Source organism: Pleurodeles waltl, chromosome 8 (genome assembly GCF_031143425.1).
Source record: "Pleurodeles waltl isolate 20211129_DDA chromosome 8, aPleWal1.hap1.20221129, whole genome shotgun sequence".
Lineage (NCBI taxonomy): Eukaryota > Metazoa > Chordata > Amphibia > Caudata > Salamandridae > Pleurodeles > Pleurodeles waltl.
Genome location: NC_090447.1, coordinates 1,258,334,041 through 1,258,353,861, shown reverse-complemented (window position 1 = coordinate 1,258,353,861; position 19,821 = coordinate 1,258,334,041). Strand labels below are relative to the sequence as shown.

Here is a 19,821-nt window from a genome sequence, read left to right as displayed (position 1 = left end):
CTGGGAGTAATGGGCAGTTGTCTTTTTGCTTTAAGGTAGCAGATTTGGATGCATTTAACTATCCATCTGGCTATACCTTGTTTTGATATTGGGTTACCTGCATGAGGTTTTTGGAATGCAATAAATAGCTGTTTAGTTTTTCTGATGTTCTTCGTTCTGTCAATGTAGTACATTAATGCTCTTTTGACATCTAATGTATGTAGTGCTCTTTCAGCCACAGAATCTGGCTGTGGGAAGAATACTGGTAATTCTACCGTTTGATTTAGATGGAATGGAGAAATAACTTTTGGTAAAAATTTTGGATTAGGTCGTAGGACGACCTTATTTTTATGTATTTGTATAAAAGGCTCTTGTGTTGTGAACGCTTGAATTTCACTTACTCTTCTTAGAGATGTAATGGCGATGAGAAAGGCAACTTTCCAGGTGAGGAATTGTATTCCGCAAGAGTGCATGGGTTCGAAGGGTGGGCCCATGAGTCTTGTTAGAACCACGTTTAGGTTCCATGAAGGAACAGGTGGTGTTCTTGGTGGTATAATTCTTTTAAGCCCTTCTATGAATGCTTTGATAACTGGTATCCTATACAAGGAAGTTGAATATGTAGTTTGCAGGTATGCAGATATTGCTGCAAGGTGTATTTTAATAGAAGAGAAGGCTAGCTTTGCTTTTTGTAAATGGAGCAAGTAATTTACTATATGTTTTGGAGTTGCCTCTAGTGGTTGTATCTGATTATGATGGCAGTACCAAACAAATCTTTTCCACTTACTTGCGTAGCAGTGTCTAGTGGATGGCCTTCTGGCCTGCTTTATGACTTCCATACACTCTTGGCTAAGTTGTAAGTGTCCGAATTCTAGGATTTCAGGAGCCAGATTGCTAGATTCAGCGATGCTGGGTCCGGGTGTCTGATCTGTTGGTTGTGTTGCGTTAACAGATCTGGTTTGTTGGGCAGTTTGATGTGTGGTACTACAGACAGATCTAGCAGTGTTGTGTACCAGGGTTGTCTTGCCCACGTTGGTGCTATTAAAATGAGTTTGAGTTTGTTTTGACTCAATTTGTTTACTAGGTAAGGAAGGAGAGGGAGAGGAGGAAAAGCGTAAGCAAATATTCCTGACCAGTTCATCCATAGGGCATTGCCTTGGGATTGCTTGTGTGGGTATCTGGACGCGAAGTTTTGGCATTTTGCGTTCTCTTTTGTTGCAAATAAGTCTATTTGTGGTGTTCCCCAGAGTGTGAAGTAGGTGTTCAGAATTTGTGGGTGGATTTCCCATTCGTGGACTTGCTGGTGATCTCGAGAGAGATTGTCTGCCAGCTGATTCTGGATCCCCGGAATAAACTGTGCTATTAGACCAATTTGATGGTGGATTGCCCACTTCCATATTTTTTGAGCTAACAAGCTTAACTGCGTTGAATGTGTTCCTCCTTGTTTGTTTAGATAATACATCGTTGTCATGTTGTCTGTTTTGACAAGGATGTATTTGTGGGTTATGATTGGTTGGAAAGCTTTTAGTGCTTGAAAAACTGCTAATAATTCTAGATGATTTATATGCAGTTTTGTTTGATGTATGTTCCATTGTCCTCTTATGTTGTGTTGATTGAGATGTGCTCCCCACCCTGTCATGGAAGCATCTGTTGTTATTACGTACTGTGGCACTGGGTCTTGGAAAGGCCGCCCTATGTTTAAATTTATACTGTTCCACCATAGAAGCGATAGGTAAGTTTGGCGGTCTAGCAACACCAGATCTAGAAGGTGACCCTGTGCTTGAGACCACTGTGAGGCTAGGCACTGTTGTAAGGGCCTCATGTGCAGTCTTGCGTTTGGGACAATGGCTATGCATGAGGACATCATGCCTAGGAGCTGTAGTATTGTTCTTGCTTGTATTGTTTGGTTTGGAGACATGTGTTGAATGACCCTGTTGAAATTGTGGATCCTTTGTGGAGTTGGCGTTGCTACTCCTTTTGTCGTGTCTATTATGGCTCCTAGATATTGCTGTACTTTGCTTGGCAGAATGTTTGATTTTGCAAAGTTGACGGTGAACCCTAAATTGTAGAGGGTTTGTATGACTTGATTTGTGTGGTTTGAGCATTGTGTGAGCGAACTGGTTTTGATTAGCCAGTCGTCTAGATACGGGAACACATGTATTTGCTGCCTTCTGATGTGTGCAGCGACTACTGCTAGGCACTTTGTGAATACTCTTGGAGCGGTTGTTAAACCAAAAGGCAATACTTTGAATTGGTAATGTATTCCTTTGAATACAAACCTTAGATATTTCCTGTGTGATTGATGGATTGGTATATGGAAATATGCGTCCTTGAGGTCTAGGGTTGTCATGTAGTCGTGTTTTCTGAGCAATGGTAACACTTCTTGTAGTGTGACCATGTGAAAGTGGTCTGATTTGATGAATGTGTTTACTACCCTGAGGTCTAGAATTGGTCTCAGTGTTTCGTCCTTTTTTGGTATCAAGAAGTACAGTGAATAAACTCCTGTGTTTATTTGTGTGCTTGGTACTAATTCTATTGCATTTTTTTGCAGTAGTGCTTGAACTTCTATCTCTAGAAGTTGTGAATGGTATTTTGATAAATGTTGTGATTTTGGTGGTATGTCTGGAGGGAATTGCATGAATTCTATGCAATAACCATGTTGGATAATTGCTAGGACCCATGTATCTGTAGTTATTTTGTCCCATGCTTCGTAATATTGATGTATCCTCCCCCCCACTGGTGTTGTGTGGGAGGGGTGAGTGACGTGTGAGTCACTGCTTGTTGGTAGTGGTTTTGGGGCTTTGAAATCTTCCTCTATTCCTAGGAAATTGCCCCCCTCTATACTGGCCCCGAAAACCTCCCCTGTACTGTCCCTGGTAGGTGGGCGGTGCGGACTGTGAGGTGCTAGCTTGTGTGGCCTGACCCCGAAACCCTCCTCTAAAAGGTGTTTTGCGGAAGGTGTTATAAGATCCTCTGCTCTGCGGGGAGTAGAGTGCGCCCATGGCCTTGGCAGTGTCAGTGTCCTTCTTGAGCTTTTCTATAGCTGTGTCGACCTCCGGACCGAACAGAAGTTTCTCGTTTACTGGCATGTTAAGCACTGCCTGCTGAATTTCTGGCTTGAATCCAGACGTTCTGAGCCATGCGTGCCTACGGATGGTAACCGACGTATTAATGGTTCTTGCGGCCGTGTCTGCTGCATCCATGGAGGAGCGTATTTGATTGTTGGAAATGTTTTGACCCTCCTCAACAACCTGTTTTGCTCTTTTTTGCAGATCTTTTGGGAGATGTTCAATGAGATGCTGCATCTCATCCCAGTGGGCTCTGTCGTATCGCGCTAGCAGCGCTTGTGAATTTGCGATGCGCCACTGGTTTGCTGCTTGGACAGCAACCCTCTTCCCGGCTGCATCGAACTTCCTACTTTCTTTATCTGGGGGAGGTGCATCCCCAGAAGTGTGTGAGTTTGCCCGTTTTCTGGCAGCCCCTACCACCACAGAGTCTGGTGGCAGCTGAGAGGTGATGAAGACAGGGTCCGTAGGAGGCGCCTTATACTTTTTGTCCACCCTAGGCGTCACTGCCCTACTTTTAACTGGCTCCTTGAAAATGTCCTTTGCATGGCGTAGCATGCCTGGGAGCATCGGCAGGCTTTGGTAGGAGCTGTGGGTTGAGGAGAGGGTGTTAAATAAAAAATCATCCTCTACTTGTTCCGAGTGTAGTTCCACATTATGGAATAGAGCTGCTCTAGCCACCACTTGTGAGTAGGCTGTGCTGTCTTCCGGTGGTGATGGCCTAGTTGGGTATGTGTCTGGGCTGTTATCAGACACTGGTGCGTCGTACAAGTCCCACGCATCCTGATCTTGGTCGTCGTGGCTCATGGCGGTGTGAGCTGGCGAATGTGACGGGGTGTAAGTTGGCGAAGCCGGAGTTACAGGTGGAGGCGAGGGAGGAGGTGTTACCTTTTGTGTTGTTTGTTGCTGAGGAGTAAACTGAAGCGTTCTCTTTCGTTTGACAGGTGGAAGGGTACTGATCTTCCCAGTCCCCTGCTGAATAAAGATACGCTTTTGCGTGTGATCCACGTCAGTGGATTGCAGTTCTTGTTCAAATCTATGTTTCTTCATTTGAGAAGACATAGAATGCTCTTCGGTATAGGAGCCAGAAACAGGGTCTGATGTCGCTTTTTTCGGCTCCGAAAGCCCTGTCGATTGTTTTTTCGGCTCCGAGGTAACCTTCCTCTTTTTCTGTGCCGAAAATTCTTGGCCTCTATGGTCTTCGGCGCCACTGTCTCGGCGTCGATCGGTGTCGACACCGAACTCTCGGTGTCGATGCTTCTGTTTAGCACTCTCTCGGTCCCGAGGAGGCTGCGTGCCGGTGTCTCGACCGAAGTCGGACGATCTCGACACTGAATGGGCCTTTTTCGGTGCCGATTGTTGGTCACCGAGAATTTGGGTGGAGCCATGGCCGGTTGGCAGTGGCGTCCCCTGGGCCTTCTTTCCTTTTTTAAGGTTTGATCTCGACGTCTTACTCACAGTTCTTGTAGAGTGTAGCTCGTCGGAGTCTGAATCCTGGATGGAAAAGGATTCCTCCTGTTCTTCTTCTGTCTCGAACTGTCGACGCTCTTTTGGCGTGGACGCCATCTGCAGTCTTCTCGCTCGACGGTCGCGCAGAGTTTTTCGGGACCGGAACGCCCGACAGGCCTCGCAGGATTCTTCACTGTGCTCGGGTGACAGGCACAGATTACAGACCGAGTGCAGGTCCGTATAAGGATATTTGTTGTGGCATTCGGGGCAGAATCGAAACGGGGTCCGATCCATCGGCGTTGTCCTCCACGCGGTCGGGCCGACTAGGCCCCGACGGGGTGCCGAAATCTACCCCGAAGGGCACCGAAGCGCTTCGATGTTCAACGCGTCGTCGTATGTATCTATCTCTAACCGGATCGCAACGATACCGTCGAAAATCTTCCGTCTTCAGCTATCTTTCCGTTCCGAAACTCGGAGCGACATGAACACGTCCGAACCCGATGGCGGAAAGAAAACAATCGAAGATGGAGTCGACGCCCATGCGCAATGAGCACAGAAGGTGGAGTCACTCGGTCCCGTGACTCGAAAACACTTCTTCGAAGAAAAACAACTTGTAACACTCCGACCCAACACCAGATGGCGAGCTCATGCATACCATGTGTATCTACAGCGACAGATGCCATCGAACGTCTATTTTCTTTGAAGTCTTGTGAGTCATTCCAGGAATACATTTACAACAACCACTGGTATCTCCATAGTAAAAATGTTAAGTGGGACTTAGGGGACATAGGTTTGCAGTTTCTTTCTCAGTTCTTGTAAATGGCAGGTGAAATTTAGGGTTCTGGCGACAAGCCATGAGATGAGATCCAAAACTAAGGCATTGGCCAAACCTGGTGAGGGCTGCTTTCTCTTCACTTCCATAGCAGTGAACAGAGGTTGCAGAGTTCAGAAGAAGCACAAGGGTGCAAACAGTGTGCCTAAACAGATGCACCAAAACAAGTTCAAGTCAAAAGGTTTACAGGACTCTGCTATTTCAGGCAGAGTTCAAGTATGACCGGGACAGCAGAACAGAAGTTCACAGGGCCCTCATGAGAAAAAAAACAACAAAGTGGAAGCACAAAGGTCATTATGTTCTCACTGCAGACATTGAAAAGGAGGAAAAGAGACCATGGGCAATACACACTCATAATGGTTCACAGAGTTGTCTCTTCACACTTTCCCCACATTCCATAGCTATCTCAGTGTCAAGTATCTAGGCAAGGCACTGGCTGTTACCCTTTGGTTGGCAATAGCAAAGCTCCTCCCAGCAGGACACTGCACGGATAGACAAGCTCTTGGATGAAACAGTGTAAGTTCTTTAAATGTGCTCAATTTCACAGATGAAGGTAGCAGCAATTGTATCCTCCATTTTGGAGAATGTTCACTACGCCTTCAAAGAAAGCAGACAAAGTGCCTTGCTTCTGCTCTCTCTGTTCCTAAGTGCAGGTGTATAGGATCTTTTAATAATAAACTAAAAGGGCTATTTATTCTCATAAAACAGTGGCAGTTGGGCTCTTGCCAACTGACCATTCTTGGCCCAAACCACTGAATAGAGCCAACCCGTTCAGGCTGTGCATTTCCTTTAAATTATTTGCAGCTCCAGAGATCAAGAAGCCACTCTCGTTTTGTCAATGGGAATAGACTGGAACGAAGCATTATCCAGTCAGGAGCTACTGGTTGGTGTTGACTACTTTGGAAGAGCAGCAGGCAATAACGGAATATGTGATAATGTGCAGACAGCCCATCTCTTTGTGAAGGGATGCAGCTTTGCCCATAATCGGACTTTTTCCTCTAGGAGTTGCTTCTCTCTGATCACAACCTGACCTGCTAGAGCGCGCTTAGTCCCTGGAAGGTTAATACAACGTATATAATGATAGGACAGTCAAAAGAAGCAACCTTGAGAGAAGATGACAAACCAGTCATCCATGTGTAAATAAAAATAGGTGAAGTCCTAAACATATACCTGTAAGCAGTTTGACTTTTTTTTTTTTTTTTTACCTACTGTTGCCTTACTTCTCCACTAACCAACATTTTATACTGGTTGATTTATGAGAGATGTGTTTTGTGCATTAACTAGTTTCGATACGTTCTAATGTTTGGTGTTTATTTCACTAACTGATACTATGGGGGTCATTCTAAGTTTGGCGGGCGGCGGTTGCCGCCCGCCAAACAGGAACCGACAATTGGCCGCTCCGCGGTCAGAAGACCGCTGGGGCCATTCAGACTTTCCCGCTGGGCCGGCGGGCGCCCGCCAAGGGAGCACCCGCTGGCCCAGCGGGAAAGGGCCTGCAACACTGAAGCCGGCTCCGAATGGAGCCGGCGGTGTTGCAGGTGTGCGACGGGTGCAGTAGCACCCGTCGCGCTTTTCACTGTCTGCTATGCAGACAGTGAAAAGCTTAATGGGGACCTGTTAGGGGGCCCCTGCACTGCCCATGCCAGTGGCATGGGCAGTGCAGGGGCCCCAAGGACACCTGTTCCCGCCATCCTGTTCCTGGCGGTGAAAACCGCCAGAAACAGGCTGGCGGGAAGGGGGTCGGAATCCCCATGGCGGCGCTGCTTGCAGCGCCGCCATGGAGGATTGGCCCAACCGGGGTTAATCCGGCGGGAAACCGCCGGACCCGGTTTTCTGACCGCGGCTTTACCGCCGCGGTCAGAATGGCCCAGGAAGCACTGCCAGCCTGTTGGTGGTGCTTTCCGTGGTCCGCGGCCCTGGCGGTTTTTACCGCCAGGGTCGGAATGAGGCCCTATATCTGCACAGGCATGCCTTTCTAAACTTCGCTTACACTGCCTTGCACTTTGGACTTCAATTGTTACGGCTGTGTCCCTGCTGACTGGCCTTTGTAAAGCCCAACTTTGTTCATTCTTCAGTCTCTCTATGTAGTTATTTTCTTTACATTTCGGTGACTAGTTCCCCACATCCTTCTCGCCAGGCAGCTTCTTTTGACTGTCTCATGACTCCATTCTGATGATGGCCATGGTTAATTACACAATTACGGACGAAACATCAACACTTTTTTTTTTTTGCAATATGGCCTGTTTTACTATTAATATTCATTACAGCCATGAGCGTTTTGTGGCCTATACCCACTAATGATATGTGATTTTTCTTGATTCATACAAGCCTAGTTTTGGCTTGAGAGGATTTCTTTCTTTCGTATAGATGAACGAGTTACTTACCTTCGGTAACGACTTTTCTGGTGGATACATTAGCTACCTGTGGATTCCTCACCTAATGAATACTCCCATGGCGCCAGCATTCGACGGAAATCTTCTTACTAGTCTCTGCACGTCGACGAGGACGTCACTCTAGCCCACGCGACGCCGTCTGACGTCATACAGGCAATAAGAGGTCCTCGACGACGTGCGGACGTCAGTACCAATCATTTTTTACGTGCATGAGAACAACCAGGCAATGCAATGAAAGAGCAAGGCAACATCCCATTACATTGTAAAAATACACAACATTGCATGAATAACTGTAAATCTTTTATATATATATATAACTCTCTCTTTTTAAAATATATATATACACATCAAGTATATACACAAAGATATATACATATATATAAATATAATATATACAACATCTATTGCACCCTCAAAGACCAAGAGGAGCGTACTCAAGGATTACTTGGTAAGACCAGAAAGGCAACAGGGAGGCGGGTGGGACCGTGAGGAATCCACAGGTAGCTAATGTATCCACCAGAAAAGTCTTTACCGAAGGTAAGTAACTCGTTCTTCTGATGGATACAACTACCTGTGGATTCCTCACCTAATGAATAGAGTCCCAAAGCAGTACCACACCCGGCGGTGGGTGCCTAAATGGTCAAACCAAGAAATCCTGCAGCACTGACCGTGCAAAATGGCCGTCCCTTCTAACCTCAGAATCCAAACAGTAATGTTTTGCAAAAGTGTGAAGGGACGACCAAGTTGCGGCCTTGCAGATGTCGACCACAGGAACACCTCTGGCCAAGGCCGAAGTGGCCGACTTAGCTCTGGTGGAATGAGCTCTAATGCCCTCAGGAGGATCCTTCTTTGCCAAAGAGTAACAGATTTTAATGCAAAGAACAACCCACCTGGATAGTGTTCTCTTGTGGACTGCCTTTCCTCTCCTCTTGCCCACGTATCCAATAAACAGCTGATCCTCCAGCCTGAAATCCTTTGTTCTATCAATAAAGAAGCTCAACGCTCTCTTTGGGTCCAGACGGTGCAGTCTTTCTTCCTCTTTGGAAGGATGAGGCGGAGGATAGAACGTGGACAAAGTAATTGCCTGAGCCAAATGGAAGGGTGAAACAACCTTCGGGAGGAAAGCAGCCTTGGTCCTCAACACCACCTTATCCCCATAAAAAGTTGTATAAGGGGGCTTTACTGATAAGGCCTGCAACTCACTCACTCTCCTTGCTGATGTTATAGCTATCAGGAAGACTGTTTTTAAAACCAAATACCTTAAGGGGCAAGAATGCATAGGTTCAAAAGGGGACCCCATAAGGAAAGTCAGGACCAAGGACAAATCCCATTGCGGCTTAACGAATGGCTTTGGAGGATATTTATTTAGAAGACCTTTCAAGAATCTGATAACAATAGGGGATTTAAATAAAGATGGTTGGTCTGGAAGACATATGCAGGCTGACAAGGCCGATAAATAACCCTTAATGGTAGCCACTGCACAACCTTTCTGCGCTAGAGACAGAGCAAAAGACAAAACGTCCGATAGATGAGCATGCAAAGGATCAATCTGCCTCTCTCCACACCACGCAACAAATTTAGACCATCTATTAGCGTAGATAGATTTAGTGGAGTGTCGCCTGGCCGCTAATATAACATCCACTACCTCAGGTGGGAGAGAGAAGGAACTCAGGTTGCCCCATTCAATCTCCAGGCATGTAGGTGCAGACTCTGGAGGTTGGGGTGTAGAACCTGCCCCTGCGACTGCGAGAGGAGGTCTGCCCTGAAAGGGAGACGGAGCGGAGGGCACATTGAGAGTTGGAGAAGGTCGGAGTACCATACCCTCCTTGGCCAATCCGGAGCTATTAGGATGACTAGAGCCCGGTCCTGGAGAATCTTCCTCAATACTCGAGGAATCAAGGGTATGGGAGGAAACGCGTAAAGCAACTGGCCGCACCAGGTTATTTGAAACGCGTCCCCCAACGCTCCCTGCATCGGATACTGGAGGCTGCAGAATAACGGACAATGCGCGTTCTCTCGAGTGGCAAACAGATCTACCCGAGGAAACCCCCACCTCTGGAAGATTAAACGGACTTGATCTGGATGGAGACGCCACTCGTGGTCTGCCGAGAAATGGCGACTGAGACTGTCCGCACGCACGTTCAAGACACCGGCCAGATGGTTTGCTATCAAGCAAATCTGATGGTCCTTTGCCCAGGACCATAGTCGAAGAGCTTCTCTGCAGAGAAGGTACGACCCCACTCCTCCCTGCTTGTTTATGTACCACATCGTGGTAGTATTGTCCGTTAGGACCTGTACCGACTGACCACGAAGGGAAGGGAGGAAGGCCTTGAGAGCCAGACGTACAGCCCGTAACTCTAACAGATTGATGTGAAACATCTGTTCCTCTGGAGACCAAAGACCTTTGATCTCCAGATCCCCCAGATGAGCTCCCCACCCTAGAGTGGAAGCATCCGTTATGACTGTGGCCACTGGTGGCGACTGCTGGAACGGCTTTCCTTGTGAAAGATTGTTGCTTGCAATCCACCACTTCAAATCCACAGCAGCATCTCTGGAGATCTTGACAGTACCCTCTAGATCCCCTTTGTGTTGAGACCACTGCCTTCGGAGGCACCACTGAAGAGCCCTCATGTGCCAGCGAGCATGCGTGACCAACAGAATGCAGGAGGCAAACAGACCGAGCAGACGAAGGACCTTGAGGACTGGAACTACCGCTCCATTTCGAAACATTGGAACCAAATCCTGAATATCTTGAATCCGCTGAGGCGGAGGAAAGGCCCGACCCAATGTTGTATCCAGTACTGCCCCTATGAACAGGAGGCGCTGAGAGGGCTCTAGGTGAGATTTGGGCTCGTTCACCGAAAAACCCAGGTCGAACAACAACTGGGTTGTTGACTGCAGATGATGCGACACAAGCTCCGGGGACTTGGCTTTGATCAACCAGTCGTCCAAGTAAGGGAATACTGCTATCCCCTTCCTTCTGAGTTCTGCCGCAACCACCGACATCACCTTCGTGAAGACTCGAGGTGCTGAAGTAAGACCAAACGGAAGGACCGCAAACTGATAGTGTTGCGATCCCACCACAAACCGGAGATACTTCCTGTGTGACTTGAGTATCGGGATATGAAAGTAAGCATCCTGCAAGTCGACAGACACCATCCAGTCTTCCTTGTTCAACGCCAAAAGCACCTGTGCTAGGGTCAGCATCTTGAACTTTTCCTGCTTGAGGAACCAATTCAAGATCCTCAGGTCCAGAATTGGTCTCAAACGACCATCCTTCTTGGGAATCAGGAAATACCTTGAGTAACATCCTCGACCTCTTTCCTGCTCTGGGACCAACTCCACCGCGCCCTTGGAAAGGAGGGCTTGTACCTCCTGTTCTAGCAACAGGAGGTGTTCTTCTGAACAATAAGAAGGGCGGGGCGGGATGAGGGGCGGGAACTCCCGAAAGGGAAGGGTGTAGCCTTTTCCCACAATACTGAGAACCCAAGTGTCCGTTGTAACAGTCTTCCATTTGGTGAGAAAATGCTGTAATCTTCCCCCTACAGGAGAGGAGTGAGTGGGAAATGGTGGAAGCCTAAGGCTGCTTCCCCTGCTGCACCCCACCAGAGGATGAGGAAGAGGCAGAGTGCTGCTGAGAGGCTCCTCTGGTGCGGACCCTACCTCTCCCCCTAAAAGATCTATAGGGATGGGAAGAGGCAGGTTGCTGATATCTTCCCCGAAAGGAAGAGGAGGAAGAGCCACGCCCAAATCCACGAAACCTCCTGAAAAATCTGGAAGAGGCCGTGGAAGAAGGAGCTTGGAGCCCTAACGACTTAGCCGTGGCCCTGCTTTCCTTAAAACGTTCCAAGGCCGAATCAGCCTTGGCTCCAACAGTTTGTCCCCATCAAACGGGAGATCCAACAATGTGGACTGTACATCTGCAGAAAAGCCCGAGTTACGGAGCCAGGCCTGTCTCCTTGCCACCACAGTTGTGCCCATTGCTCTGGCTACCGAGTCGGTGGTATCCAGTCCCGTCTGGATAATCTGGGTCGCAGCAGCCTGGGCATTTGAAACAAGATCCAAAAGACCCTGGGGAAGCTCTGTAAACGATGAGGAAATGTCATCCATCAGAGCATGAATATACCTCCCCAGGATACAGGTTGCATTGGTGGCTTTTAACGCCAGACTGCAGGACGAAAAAATCTTCTTGGACTGCGCCTCTAGTTTCTTTGAATCTCTGTCCCCAGGCACCGTCGGGAAAGAACCAGGCGCTGACTTGGATGAACAGGAGGCCTGCACCACCAAGCTCTCCGGCGTAGGGTGCCTAGATAGAAAACCAGGGTCAGTCGGAGCCGCCCGATACCTCCTGGCCACGGCTCTGTGAACTGCTGGGGAAGATGCCGGCCTCTTCCACACCTCTAACACCGGATCCAGCAGAGCGTCATTAAATGGCAACAGAGGCTCCGCCGCAGCTGAGGCCGGATGTAGCACCTCTGTTAAAAGGTTTTGTTTAGCCTCCACCACCGGCAAAGGCAGGTCCAAAAAACTAGCTGCCTTCCGTACCACTGCATGAAAGGAAGCAGCCTCCTCAGTATATTCCCCCGGGGACGAAAGATCCCACTCAGGGGAAGTGTCCAGCCCACTGGCCGACTCCAGTCCACGCAGCCCATCACCCGAGTCCTCTAGCTCTCCTTCCTCCAGGGCTCGTTGGTACTCCTGCTCTTCTAATACACGGAGAGCACGTCTCCTCGAATGAAGTCGTTGTTCAATACGCGGAGTCGACAATGCCTCCGCCGAAGTCGAAGATCAGCGCCGATCTTCAGAAGCCACCGACGCCGCGTCCGGCGCCACAGGTAACTTCGGCGCCGACGAAAGAGCAGCTGAAGCAGATGGACCCACCGGAGTCACAGGCCGAAATCCCGACGTCGACGGGATGGAAATCCCCGGGGCCAATCCTTCTGAAGCCACCGGAGCGGCCACCGGCGCAGACACTGGCGCCGAGCCCACGTTCCCAAAAGGGAGAAAGGGCATAAAGGGTGCCGGCCGAAGAGGCGCAGGATCACCCAAAGAAAAGGCCAAAGGCCCAGCCGGAGCACCCCCTGGAGCCATCTGTTGGAAGATGGCATACATCGCATTCAAGAATGCGGAACTATCGGCTCCAGGGGTGGGAAAAGCCGGATACTGAGGTGCCTGTCTCGGAGGCGACCCCGACACCGGCCTCGACGTCTGCGCCGGAGAAAACACCTGAGGCTCCAATACCTCAATCACCGACGCCTGTCCAGGTGAAGTTGGAGACGCCGGAGAGGGCAACGGCGTCGAAGGATGCGGCGTAACCGTGGGACTGATCTCCCATGTCCTTCGGCGCCGATCCGAAGACCTGGAACGAGTCTCCTTCGAATGACGCCGAGATTCTCTACGGCGCCGGGAGTCTCGATGACGCCGATGTCTTGGAGAAAAAGACTTCTTGTGATGCTTCTCCTTCGATTTTGCCATAAACAGCTTCGCCTCACGTTCCTTGAGGGCCTTTGGATTCATGTGCTGGCATGAATCACAAGTCGAGACGTCGTGGTCGGAGCTCAAACACCAAAGGCAATCGGAATGAGGATCCGTCACCGACATCTTGCCTCCACACTCACGACAAGGCTTAAATCCAGACTTTCTCTGCGACATTATTACCACAGCGAAAGACTACGCAGCAAAAATACACTGTAACCACAAAAGTAACAGTTGCTCCCTCGAAGATAACCGTTTCGAATGCACGGAAAAAAGGGAACTGAGGTCCGCACGTCGTCGAGGACCTCTTATTGCCTGTATGACGTCAGACGGCGTCGCATGGGCTAGAGTGACGTCCTCGTCGACGTGCAGAGACTAGTAAGAAGATTTCCGTCGAATGCTGGCGCCATGGGAGTATTCATTAGGTGAGGAATCCACAGGTAGTTGTATCCATCAGAACAAATTGTTTTGAAACACTTTTCACCATAAGCACTGCAGTGCCATCATACTTTGATATTTTCAATTTTTTTTATTTATATTAAAGAAGTTTTTCTCTTTTTTTACTCCTAGATGGTGGCTTATCATTTACATTTTATTATTAATTGCGTTTTTGATGTTAAGTTATGAATGATTTGTTGTTGTGAATAAACTTCCCCCTGAATGAACTACTACTCTTCCAAATGTCCACCTCGATTTGGAATGTCTGCAATTATATACTAGTATAATACATACCTGCTATAGATTATGCCTATTATATACAAATATGAGCAATTCCTGAACAAAACAATCTTAAATTATATCATACCTGCTGTCATGTCATTTAATAGTCTCAGGCAGTTCAAACCAACTATTTGGGTAGCATGCAAAACAGATCGTCTTTCTGCATCTGTGAAGAACGAGGGAACCTGAAAGTGCACAAAGATCAGTTATGAGCAAATGAACCTGAAAGTGCACAAAGATCGGTTATGAAGAAGTAATCAACAGTAAAGCGTGTACTACACCAAAATCAAAGGTAACTGCACATGCAAAAACATACAAGTATATTTTCTACAATCTGTTGGTCTTGCGACATATTTCTGTAGCTTATCATGCCACTGTTTCTAAAATAGTCTACAAAAGTTGTGCCTTTCTGCAAAACATCGTTTTATAAAGTAAATCAAGCAACACCACACTATTACTTGAAACTACGCAATAAAGTAGGATAGGGTACTGCAAAGACTTTAAACAGGGCATTTAACTCATTTCTGAAAACTTGGAGTGAAGGTAAGGCTACTTAACATGTGAGCTCATCTCTCTTTAATGAACTTAAAACCCTGCACTCACAGGTAAATACCTACAAAACCTATTTTAAAAAAAAAAAAGAAAGAAAGAAAAACTCTGCATTATTTGATTCAAAAAGAATCAAAAAGAAAATTGAAAAATTAGTCTCCAGTAATTGAAATTATCAGTCACTGCTGCTCTGTGAGCGCTTTGTCTACACAAGATCTGAGCGGAGGATCTGTCTGATATCCAGCTGGACTGTCTTCAATAAGTCTAAACGCAAGACAGATGGCTGGTGGTGGTGGGGGAAGGAGAAATGCAGGTTCCCTTGCGATGTTTCGTGTGTGGGTGGAGGTGATTTTGAGAAGGGGACATTGGCCTACGGTTTATATTTCACATTTTTTTGGATGTGTTTATTGTTTTTTTTTTGTTTTTGTTTTTTAAATCGGAAGCGGAGGGGATTCAGTAACACAACATAAATCTCTTCGGAGAGCAAACAGTAGAAGTTACGACTAGTGTGTTGGGGCTATTAATAAGGTCACGATAGTGCACCTGGTGGGTGATTTTGCTGAAGCATCCCTGGCCACATTTCCTTGTATACTCCCTTGAGATTTGGAAAACTAATAAAATCATATACAAAATACATTGGATCAGGATCTTGATTTACCAAAACCTTTAATTCTTCCTTTGACAGAATACAGAAGACTTGGCTAGATAAGTACTAACTTGATCCAAAAGGGACACGTTGCTGTATTTCTAATGAAGCAGTTTGCTTATTGCAACACAATGTAGTGTAGTAGGTTTCAAATCACTTAGACAGGCCAATGAGGGAATGAATTACATGATGCAGTTACTTCTTCAATTGTTATTACCAAGGAGAAGGGAGAGTTGTTCGTGGATTTAAAAAGGACAGAAAACATTACTTTTGTGAAGAATCACATATGCTTAATTCTTGCGGTGCCTCATTACAACTATTTGTCAATTACCTATGCCAGCGGGCAGGACCAGAAACTGGGCCTCTAAAATAATGTATATACGTGCAACAGCTCTACATGCAGGAGATACTCTGTACGTAAATAAACCCTACATTCGCTCTCTGTAGATCGCCAACCAGCACATCCAATTCCCAAAGTTTTTGCTGACAGTCAGGGATTAAAGTAAATGCCTACTAAGTGGAACGCTAAGTTGCTGAAGGCAGAACAAGGGCTTGGTACCAAAATTAACCTGCATGTGCTGTTTCCTATTCTGTCAGCCTGCAATTATCCTTCACTCAACTGGCGGGGTCACTATACATCCGAGACGACTTCAGTAAAAGATGCTGCACAGACCGAGCTGCCCAACAGTCACATCTTTCTTGCATCCAGACATTAAGGTCTAGACAAGCAGATCTACCTACTTTGCTGCCGTACTGATATCTGCAACGGGTACATGTCTTTAAAATGCCAGATAATATCTTTCTTCTGGTGAAGTGAGCATATATCCTCTCACAAGACTGGGCTGCTAACGACGTAGTAGTTTGACATGTAAAAGGCTATACACCAAGTGAAAGAAACGTTAGCAGGTGTATTGCAGATGCGCCCTTTCCAGTTACAATTTCCCAATCAGCTGAGAAGAGCATCACCCCAAAACTCTCTTTCCGAGTAAGGGAGTGGGCACAGAATTAATATTTTAAGTGTGTGGGGAAGATCTACTGACAGATAACCACGGCTTTCTATTTATCACTCAGTGTCCGGCGTGACGCGGCTGGCCTCAATACTTTAATATCAAATTGGAATGTTACCGGGAGAATGCAGGTGGCAAGGGAGGAATCTCAAAAAGGACAAAGCAGTTGTGAAAGAATGACCCATGCCACGTTTGCGAAATCACAGCAGTACTATTTTGAAGAGTTTCTAAAAGTAGAAGAAAGAAAGAGAAAGAGAGGGAGAAAACATGTTAGCGGCAAAACAATGGGCTTCAGCACCAGGCGAGTAATGTGCAGAATTCTATTCTGGAGAGTGCACAAACTTGACGAGTTTCCTAACGAGCTCCTGTATCTGTCAGGGAAAGGAGTGTGCACTGTGCTCTAAGGTGGAACAGACTGCAGTTTACCAGTCCAACTACGAACATACTTCAGTCTCTGGTAAGGGAGTTCATTCATCATTAAATGGGGTTCAGCAAACCAAACTTAGTTATAAAACAAGTGTTGCTTTAAGATTTGTATCCACACTCAGGCCAAGCGTACTACATGGATGCAAAACTCCACAAATCTAGGAATTTGTAGAGTAGTCACGTTTAAATCTCAGAGCTTTTTATAAAAACGATACCACACCCTAAATCAGAGCGATTCCTTTCTGAAAATGGAAAGAGACGATGCAGTGATGAGTCGGTCACTGCCATTAAAAAAGGATCGGAGATAGTTTAGGAAAATTGTTTGTGTTAATGATAAGTTGTAGACCACAGTTTCTCAAGCCAGCTGACAAATAGGAGAACACATTTGGCAAAGATGGACCACCACCCACTGTAAGCAGTCTTGAGAATAATTCAGGACAAAGGGTAGCCTCTTTGACTGGCATAAACCTACAGATGGAGTCACTCTCCGATCTGTATTGACCCCTAAGCTGGGATGAGAAAACAGTAAAGGTGTAATAATAAACTAGTGACTCTAGGAATTTTGGGCACAGGTAAATACATGGAATAAAAACCCTTTATTATTCATTCTAGGACTAGCTGGATTGCTGCTAGACATTTCCCAATTGTTTCTACATTATCTGGACATAACTTATCTTTGAATATAGAAATAAGGAAATGTCAGTACATTATTTGACCATTCAAGCTTTCTGTAAATGGTCTGCTTTCTGTCAGTTTTACCCATTTTATTCCTATCTCCAAAACCCAGGAAACGTAATCATAAACCCTGAATGGTTCAATAATATAGATGCAATTCTAGGCCGTCCTGCAATCCAATCAGTGCAACCTCTCCTCCTCTTTGCATAGGTGGGAAGGAAGCAAAAATGAAGTCAAGAAATAACAAGGGCCATGTGAAAGTGAGGCCATCATTATGAGGAAAGGGAGCTGAACCATAACAACCACCTTGTCTCTTGAAAGCGGAAGACAGTGAGCAAAGAATTAACAGCTTGTGAGTGAATCATTCCCATTGCAGTAGTTACACGTACTACAAAAGCCACTTCTCACAGATAAATTTTAGTAGCAAGGAAAGTATGGGAAGGAAGAAGGGGCATAACTACTTGATATTGGATCAGAGAGGAAATTGTTTAAGAGGAGTGATCATTCTAAAATATTTTAATACCACTGGCAGTTTTTAAGAACCTTGATCCGATAATAAGACAGATATGGAAACAGTATCTTAAACATTTCTCTGCTTATGGGACTCCAATTTGAAGAAATAAATGACTACTGCAAAAGGTTGAAGAGGATGAGCACTGGCATAAAAAGACTATCACAGTTGAAAATGGCAACATGACTTCAATTGCCTCAGATAATAGCTCATAAGTATTGGAAACTGGCCCCTTGTTTGCAGTCAGTCTTTCTCTCTCGAGATGTGTGTGCTGGGATCCTGCTAACCAGGTTCCAGCACCAGTGTTCTTTCCCTAAACCTGTATTATTGTTTCCACAATTGGCACACCCCTGGCCCATAGCTAAGTACCTTGTAAAAGATACCAGTGGTACCAAGACTGTGACCAGGGAGGGTCCCTAAGGGTTGCAGCATGTATTATGCCACCCTGGGGGACCCCTTACCAAGCACATGCACAATGCCATTGCAGACTGTGTGCGCTGGTAGGGAGAAAAAGGTGAAGTCGCATGGCATCCCCCTTACAGTGCCATGCCCACAAACCCCTATCTGTGGCATAGGTAAGTCGCCCCTCTAGCAGGCCTTACAGCCCCAAGACAGGGTGCACTATACCATAGGTGAGGGAATAGCTGCGTGAGCAATATGCCCCTACAGCATTTAAGACCATTCTTAGACATTGTACATGTACAGTGTGGCCATATTAAGTGCCTGGGCTGGAACTTTGTCATTACAAATTCCACAGCTCCATGATGGCTTCACTGAAGACTGCGAAGTTTGGTATCAACCTTCTCAGCACAATAAACCCACACCGATGCCAGTGTTGCATTTATTGCAAAATGCACACAAGGGGCATCAGAGATGCCCCCTGTATTGTACCCAACATTTTAGTGAGGGCTGACCAGTCTGTACAAGCTTGCCACTAATAGAAAAGTTTCTGACCATATGGGGAGAGGACCTTTGTGCTCTCTGGGGTCAGAAACAAAGCCTGATCCAGGTGGAGGTGCTTCACACCTCCTCCCTGCAGAAACTGTAACACTTGGCAGTGAGCCTCAAAGGCTCAGACCTCCTGTTACATTGCCCCAGGGCACTCCAGCTAGTACCAAGCCCCACTTTTGGCAGCAACTCCAGTGGGACAATTAGGAAAAAGGAATGAAACTACAACCCCCCCACCCCCACTCCAAGCTGGGACCACACCTAAGGTGTCCAGAGCTGAAGTGAGCCCCCTCCCTGCAGAATCCTCCATCTTTGCTTGGAGAGACCAATAGGGTTAGGAGTGTAGCTCCCTTCCCCAAAGGGAGTGCTCAGAGGAAGGGTGTAACCACCCTAAGGGACAGTAGCCATCAGCTCCTGCCCTCTGCCCCCCTGTAACGCCCCTAAATCTAGGATTTAAAGGCAACCCTGAACCTAGCTCACCAGATTCCTGATGACCTCAAGATAAGAAGAAAAAAGGCCTGCTAAGCCAAACCCCCAGCAGTGAAGACTCCAGACGACAAATGACTTGACCCCAGCCCTACTAACCTGTCTGAAGTTTCAAGGGCTCTGCTACCAAAAGGCAAAGCATTCAGCAGGACCAGAGACCTCTCCAAACCCCCAGAGGACTGCCTGCTCACCAGAGGGCCAAGAACTCTTGAGGACAGTGGCCCTGTATAGAAGAAACCCTCCAAAAGGACTCCAGAACCGCCCCGGATCCGCAAGTCCTGCCCACTCTACACCAGACACCCACAGCCCGTGTCCAGGTGACCCGCAGGTCCAGAGCAGGTCCCCCAGGCAATTTCAGCCTCATGTACTCCCTGGGTTGACCCCTCCTGGCCAACACGACCACGCCTGTAGCCTGAATCCCCCTGACTGTGTGAGAACCGGATAAAGATTCCCGATGCCTAAAGGGTACCCCTACACCTGCAGCCCCCTGGCCTTGGAGAATCCGACCACCAGTCCAGCAGCCTCCAGCAGACGGCCCTCCTCCTTGCTCAGCCTGTGTTTTCTCCAGGATCGACCACTGCCTGGACCCAGCCTGACGCATTTTTGTGACCCAATATGTTAAGAAGTAGGCTGAGTCTTAAGGAACCAATCAATACCTGCCGA

The 19,821-nt window shown here is 47.1% G+C and overlaps 1 protein-coding gene across 3 annotated transcripts in view; it reads right to left on the bottom strand.

Moving 5' to 3' along the window:
* The window catches only part of HSPH1 (heat shock protein family H (Hsp110) member 1), a 571,713-nt gene that overhangs the window by 435,772 nt on the left and 116,120 nt on the right, over positions 1-19,821 (bottom strand). For all 3 annotated transcript variants that reach the window (XR_011194596.1, XM_069202180.1, XM_069202181.1), the window contains exon 5: positions 13,996-14,095. Coding sequence is in view for 2 of the 3 variants with exons in the window: in XM_069202180.1 (XP_069058281.1) it covers positions 13,996-14,095 (100 nt within the window). In the remaining variant the exon portion in view is untranslated. The remainder of the gene's footprint in view (positions 1-13,995; positions 14,096-19,821) is intronic.